This window comes from Mus caroli, chromosome 2 (assembly GCF_900094665.2).
Source record: "Mus caroli chromosome 2, CAROLI_EIJ_v1.1, whole genome shotgun sequence".
Lineage (NCBI taxonomy): Eukaryota > Metazoa > Chordata > Mammalia > Rodentia > Muridae > Mus > Mus caroli.
This window is the reverse complement of record NC_034571.1, coordinates 137,821,494-137,828,921: the sequence shown is the minus strand read 5'-3', so window position 1 is coordinate 137,828,921 and position 7,428 is coordinate 137,821,494. Positions and strand designations below refer to the sequence as shown.

Sequence of the window (7,428 nt, the reverse complement as noted above, 5' to 3'; positions counted from 1 at the left end):
GAGAGGAGAGAAAATAAATGAATCAGCACCCAGGCTCTCCTCTGCCTGACTCCTCAGCATCCTCTCTTCCTTTCTGGATGTACCTATAAGGCCCTGTGCCAGAGCCTCATGGTCTGCACACTACAGCTGGCTGGTTATCTAGACCTACCTGTCTTTGGCTTCTTGCAGTCAGATATTTTGTTGCTAGGATCTCTGTTACTGTGTACCCTCATTTCAGGTCCAGTTGGCTTGTGGCCTTGTGACAACATTCTGTGCTCTGGTGCTGGGGGGTGGGGTGGGGGGTGGGGGAGGGGGGGCGCATGAGGAGACACCAAGACGTGCTTCTGGCATGCCCTAGTAGACTAGCATTCAAGCAAGGCAATGTTTGCAGGGTGCTAAGATGTTTTTGGCAGGAAAATGTTCTTGTCCCTTTACTGTGAAGTGTCCCAAAACACCAAGGGTGAAGGCAGGGATAGGAATGACAGAGCACCTTAGGTTACTACTGCACATTCTCTCACTCAAAGATCTTAATTCTCATCGGCAAGGTATAACCTCCCGAAGCTGCACCTCCACCCAATTTGACTTCCAGCCCCACACTGGAATTCAGGTTGGGCCAGAACCCACTTAACACCTGCTTCATCTTTTCCTTATCCCTTTTGCTTTTAGATAGGAGGCGTCCCACCCCCCACCCACAGTCTACTCCCATCATTTTCCTATACCTGGCTTTACAGTCAGTGCCTCTGTGTGGGCATTAACCATGGGAACTTCCTAGCTACATGGTGGAAACAGGGCGTGGTGTAGTGGGGATGGATGTTCTGCATTTGAGCCTTCTCTCCCATGGACCTGGTCCTGAATACTCTTGGAGCCTGTGGCTGTTCCTTTTTGGCAAAGGGAGAAGAGGGAACTAGTCAAGAGTAATAGATGTAGGCTCTGAAAAGCAGACAGTGAATCCTGGAAGATTCTTGGGAATCCTAAGTGGGAAAGAATCTGATCATCACTATTTTGTAATACTTATGAACTAATAGCTCCAGATGTTGTGCATCAATGGCCGCCTCCACCACAGAGGGAAAGGTGGCCTAGACGTGCCTCCTGATGGTATAAATGACATAGTATAGCCTGATTCAAATCAAGTGCAGATATACAGGACACACGGAGACCAAGGACTATGATACATGGGGTGCAATAATAATTTCCAAGCTATGGGTATCTCTGTATGCTAACAAGTAAATTCTTCTGAAGAATAAATTGCAAGAACTAACATGCACTCTCTCTCTCTCATTCTCTCACTTTCTCTCTCTCTCTCTCTCCTCCCCCCCCCCTATGCATGCACACATACATACACACAAAGGAGGCCAGAGGAGTGAATTATAGGCAGAAAGAACTACAAAGCATGCTGTTCCCAAGTATAAATTTAAAGATCATTCATTTCTATTATCATCTGAAAAACATTTATGATATTTATAAGACCCCCCTGCAAAGCCCCTGAAAAGTAGGACAGATTGACACTTTTGGAAGTTGAAATACTGAGTGGGTACTGGGATATTGAATTAGCATTCATTTTAGATGATACAATAGTAATTGTGGCTAGGATAAAGATAAGTCCTTTTAGAAACACATGTGAAAATCTTCAAGAATGAACCATGAAATGATGCCTGAGGCTTCAGAATTATGTGGAGGGAGCGAAACAGATCTGCATGGAGCAAGGTTGGGCTGGTGGTTTGGGGGCTGAAGGTAAACACACGGGCTTGTTATTCTGTCAGCTTTTGCTTGTATTCAACATTCATCCAATAGGTAGGCCCCAGCTTTCCAGGGTCAGTATGAATACCGTTCCTCATGACAGGGACGCAATCAGTGCCTTTTTGTTTCTTTCTTTCAAGGTCTTACTGTGTAGCCCCATGGTAATCTGGAACCCACGACTCTGGACTTCTAGCCCTCCTGTCTCAGAAGAACCAGTGCTTGTGCTATCCCAACTCAGAGACTATTTTCCCCAGGAAGACACCAACTTGCACAAGGGTTTGCTCTCAAACCATAACAGTATCTTATTAATTTATTGGTATTTTAATAACAGGCGAAAAGTGCTATACAATGAAGACTTTTTTAAAAAAAGGTTCTGTTCAGTGATGGCTTTTTTGAAACCAGGTATTATACTGATAACTAACGGATTCCATTCCGCCCTGATAAAAACCTTTGAAAACAGGAAGTATTATTATTATTATTTTGCAGAAAAGGAGACAGAGATTTAAAATTCCTGAGTAATTTAGCCACATTCACAAGGCTACTCAGGGGCTGGGTGAGAGCTACTTCTCAGGCTGAATGGGAAGTGCTTAACTCTTACCTACAAGACCAGTTCCCCGCATCCACAAACTTCATCCCAGAGAAGTGGCCAGGATGAATAGAGGCAAGTTCTTGCCAAAGTTACATGTGTCACATAGCCTGGAAGGTTTCTACCTATCTGGCAAGTCCAAAATGGCTTTTGGATTTTCAGACAAAAATGTTTAAAGTTATTTTAAAGCTATCTAGATCCCAGGAGGCAGCTGAAGAGTCTAATGTATGCTGTGTGGTTTTCTTTTTTTCTTTTTATGGCTGTGGCTCTGTTTTATATTTTTAATTGAATGTTTTAAATTTTGTGCTTGCACCCTGAAGCTATTTTATTGTGAAGCATGCAATTTTATAAATCAGATTTTATAAAAAACCCAATGATTAGAGTCTCTGATTGCAAAGAGAGACGGCCCAAAGAGCAGAGACTTCAATTTAGAACTTAGGATGGAATTTATGCAGAGAATTCCATGAGAGCAAGAGCTGTTATTCGCAGTTTTATTTGTGTCCTGCTGTTTTGAACATCTGGAATGGTGGGAAAGCCGAGGCCTCAGCAGAAACGATCTCCTTAGCTTCTATATTTGGTGTGACTCAGGGGTAGAGTCTTGCTTGTTACCTTATTGTCCACAAGTCTGCTGTGCAGCTGTGTGCTTTATGGTGACCAGGTGAGAGGGTGTCATGGCTACAGAGAAACCTTGCTGGCAACATTCCTCAATTCCCTTCTCCTTTAGATTCCATCTGTGTTTGAAGACCAGGTCATTTTGCAAAGTCTCCATTAAATTCACAACCGTCACAACTAGGATTTGAGAACCCAAATGCTCTTGCACAGAGGGGACCCTGGGTGGCAATGCTGGAATTGCTTAAGGATCAGTTTCTCAAAAGGAAACAAGAGGATTCTTGACTCTAGAAACCCAAATTTAGAGCTTTCAAAATATTTCTTTCTTTCTTTTTTTTGAGACAGGGTTTCTCTGTGTAGTCCTGGATGTCCTGGAACTTACTCTGTAGAACCAGGCTGGCCTCGAACTCAGAAATCTGCCTGCCTCTGCCTCCCAAGTGCTGGAATTAAAGGCATTTGCCACCACTGCCCGGCAAAATAATTTTTTTAAGAAGGTGAAATAATTAAGTGGAAGGCAGGGAAGGAAGCTGTGAGAAGCTTCCTACTGGCATTGACTCCATTCATAGGCTTGCCATTTGAAGCAAAGAAGAGTAAGACAGCTGCTCCAACTTAAGCTTTCTCTTCAGAGGCCAGAAGCTTTAGAAAGCCTGTGGGTCAGCTGTGTTCTCCGTGGGAGATTACTAATTAGTAATCCCAGGGGAAGGTAACTAGTTACATGGTGTGTGACTTCTCACTTTCCCGTTAGTTTCTTTGTAACAATTTCAAACCAGGATAGGCTCCAGGGAGGTCCTACTCTAGAAACGCCACATCCAGTGAGAAGATTCAGAGCTGACCATTGCATAGCTCCTCCACTAAAGGCTGGACGCCATATTGAATAGATGGTCAGTGAGCTGCTTACGGCCCACCCTGGACACCGGTCAGGCCAGCACCTGATTTTGCTGCTAATGTGATGCTTGGCTGTGTTCATACTGGTTTCTCCCAGCAAGTCTCTCAGGTACTGATGGCCCAAATGAACGCTTTCCCACGTCTCATCACACATAAAATCATATAGTGTTCATTCTAGACTGCTGTCTGGCATGTCCAAGCTAACAAGTGCTGAGATGTCTCTACTTTCCTTTCCCTAGAGGTGTCTACCTATGCTGGAGGGATGTAGGGGATGGTTAAGAGACAGCTCAGCAGGGGAGGGGATCTACACCCTGTGAGCTACTCATCTCAGTGACTCTACCTGAACAGTACATTCCAAAAAAAAAAGTGCTTTTATTTTATTTATAGAACAGCAAGCAGGGCTATCATTCTTGATACAAAAAGTGATCCACCTTGACTCCAGAAGGAAGAACACATGAAGCGGTACCTTAAAAACACAAGTTATCGGCTGCTCTTTCCTTCCATAGCTGACATGCAGCCCTGAGTGTGGGCTGCCCTCGGTGCCTCAGGTCTTATAAGTAGAACATGGCAAAAGTGATGGTGTGTACGTCTGAGGAGGGATTAGGAAAGGCATGGAGGGATGCCCTGACCTCTGCCTCCCTCCCTGGAATCACCAGCTGTAGAGAGAAGTTCTTATAAGCGTCACCTGTCAATAAAAACGTTGCTGGCCAATGAGCTGAGGCAGGAAATAGGAGGTGGGACACTAGCAAGAAGAGAGAGGATTCTTGGAAGAGTGTGAGAATAAAATGAGATGAGACGGGAGACAGACCGAGGAGAGGATGTAAGCGGCAGGTAGAGGATCTCAGAGAGACACTGAGGGAGATGCTGAAGAGACTAGAAGGAAGAGGTGGGCTGGGACTGAAGGAGAGGTAACCAACCAAGTGGTAGACACAGAAGAGATGAAATGGTTAATATGTTATGAGCTAGTCAGGGAAGGAGCCAAAGTTTATGGCCTAGGCATTTAATAATAACTAATCAGTCTCAGAGTCGTCATTCTGAGAGCAGGACTGGGAAGGAAAAATGGAATTTAATATTTCTTAACAATCAGCTCTGTAGGGAGCCACTCCAGCAGCTACAGGGAGAAGCTCATGTAGTGGAAAGTGAGCCCTTCAGCCAACATCCAGCATCTCCTTCTCAGCCACGGGCATGGCTATTCTCCACTGACATCCTTGGTCAATGTCATGGCTTCATCTCCAGCCAATGTCCAACCTGTGATCTCATGAGACACCCTGAGCCCCTCTCAGTGAAGCTGCTCTGGGATTTTTAATTCTTAGATAATACATATTTGTGGTTTTTAAAGCTGGGACAGTTTGTTACACAGCGACAGATGACTGATACATCTGGACTAAGGAAGTTTCTATGGCTTCAGTCACTTCACTAGCTCTCATCTCATCTTCCCTCACCCAGTATGGAAATACAACTTGATGGATTTTACCTTCCTTCTAAAAAAAGCTAAAAGCTCAGCTGTCAGATCCTGAAGAGAGAGACAGGTACTACCGAGTTTGTGAATGAAATATGGAAGTGTTGATTTTGTCACCAATTATGAGTCAACGGTTCATTTTTATGGTTCTCCGAGTCTGTGATGGTAGACATTGAATGAGTCAGACCTCCCTCTCCCATCCCTCTTTCTATATCCTTATACAACACTGCGTGTATTTTACTTACTTCATGATGACGATATAGATGAGGTACATCAGCACAAGGACTAGAGATTCCCACCTGCACAGGAAGAAGTACAGTTAGAGAAGGCAAACCCAGCAGCCTTGTCAAGCCAGTCATGTCAAGCTGTGTCAGCCAGTGCTGGAGACATCTGATGTCCATGGTCAGGATGGCGGGGCAGACCTGTTACACACATTCCTAGTTTATGCAAGCGTTTCATGTTGCATAGGTTTTTTTCTCCTCACCTGAATGGAAGATGCCTGTCTGTTATTCACTTACCAGGAAGAGCTCTAAGGAAAGGGGCAGGCCTTTGAGCAAACAAGTGTTTGCATAAATAGTCTGGAGTTTAATCACTCACTGGGGTTACCCAGATCTATACTTACAGAGAACAAACACACCAGAGGAACTGACAGGGGCACTGGGCAGCAGTGGTTGGGGGAAGAGGTCTTGGCTACAGAAGTGTATTGCCAGAAAGAGGAAGGGAGAAAGAAGAAAGAGACTAGAAAACTAGAAGAGTCGAATTGTATGCAAAGGACGGGAGGGAGGGAGAGAGAGAGAGAGAGAGAGAGAGAGAGAGAGAGAGAGAGAGAAGCCCTCTTGGGTGGAGGGTGTCATGAGGAAGAGTGAGAATGAGGGAGAGGGGGCTGGGCATAGTGGACAGCACTGGTGCCTGTAACCCTCAAGGGTGCACTACATAGTGAATTCTAGGTTAGCTTGGAGTATGGAGTGAGATCCTGCATCCAGAAACAAAAATAGAAAACCCAAACCAAAGCACGGAAAGGATAAGAAGGGAAAGGAAGGAGAACAGCTGAGAGACAGGACTGTCCTTGTGCCTGTTAGGATCTGAATTCCTTCATTTTCTGTATTTAGTAACTAACAGTTAAATTTCAGGGGTCTTGTGGTTTGGACCCCTGTTTAGCCACAGGTTTAAACTAGTTGAAGAGCATACTTGGTTTGGAGAGAAGGGAAGTGGGGAGGTTTGAGGAGGAAGTTTCAGCTCCCTTAGCCTTTTGATCCCAGAGAAATTATACATTTCTGTTATATAAAGACTACACAAAGGTTTTGTGCCGCTTTGTTTAATAAATAGAAAACATGGGGTGGGGATTCAGGTAGGTTTGCCTTGGGAAGGGGCTAGAATGCAATCAGATACAACATCCTCATGTTTATTGCGGCACATTATAGAAACCAGCTGGCTGCCCACCAGCAGAAGAATGGATACAGAAGTTGTGGTGCACATATATGTGTGTCTATACATATACAAACAGTATATGCCACAGCCATAAATTAGTCAGTCTTATGGACTGCATTCTTTGCAGGAAAAATGGATGAGACTAGAGGTCATATTGAGCAAAATAAGCCATATTCAGAAAGATAAATATCACGTTTTCCCTCATATTTGGAATACAGATGAAAAATAAGACATAAAAGAAAAAGTGAGACTAACAGCTGGGAGGGGAGCAATGGAAGGCAGGAGGAGGCCAAGGTTATAATGGGATGAATGTGACCGAAGCATCCGATGTACATGTACCAGAAAGTAATAATGAAGCCCATGATTTTACACCATCAATACAGACTAACTGAAATGGGGCCAGCCATGGGAACCCTGTCCACACAGGGCACTCCCATGCCTCCTGAAGATGACTTTGCTAGCATGGATTTATCCTTGTAGAAAGCACTTGGACTGTGAGAGGCCTCTGGGAATCCAACTGTCCTAGGTTCAGCCAGAGTTCTTGGCTTCACTCTCCAGGAAGATGCCCGAAGATGCCTTTCCTCTGACCCCTGTTGCCTCACTCCAGAAGCAAGCACGCATGTAAGAGGAACGCCATGGTTAAGTTCTTCTCAAGGAAGGTGCATCTGAGGGTCAGATCACTGAGAAAAGGACCCAATCAGTGGCCAGGTCTCTCTCCTCCTTCCTTCCTTCCTTCCTTCCTTCC

The 7,428-nt window shown here is 44.7% G+C and overlaps 1 protein-coding gene across 1 annotated transcript in view; it reads right to left on the bottom strand.

Annotated features, from left to right (window-relative positions):
• Slc24a3 (solute carrier family 24 member 3) overlaps positions 1-7,428 on the bottom strand; it is a 465,352-nt gene that overhangs the window by 39,326 nt on the left and 418,598 nt on the right. The window contains exons 9-10 of the mRNA XM_021179490.2: positions 5,501-5,554; positions 2,139-2,164 (exon numbers count right to left, since the gene is read on the bottom strand). Of these exons, the coding sequence (XP_021035149.2) occupies positions 2,139-2,164; positions 5,501-5,554 (80 nt within the window). The remainder of the gene's footprint in view (positions 1-2,138; positions 2,165-5,500; positions 5,555-7,428) is intronic.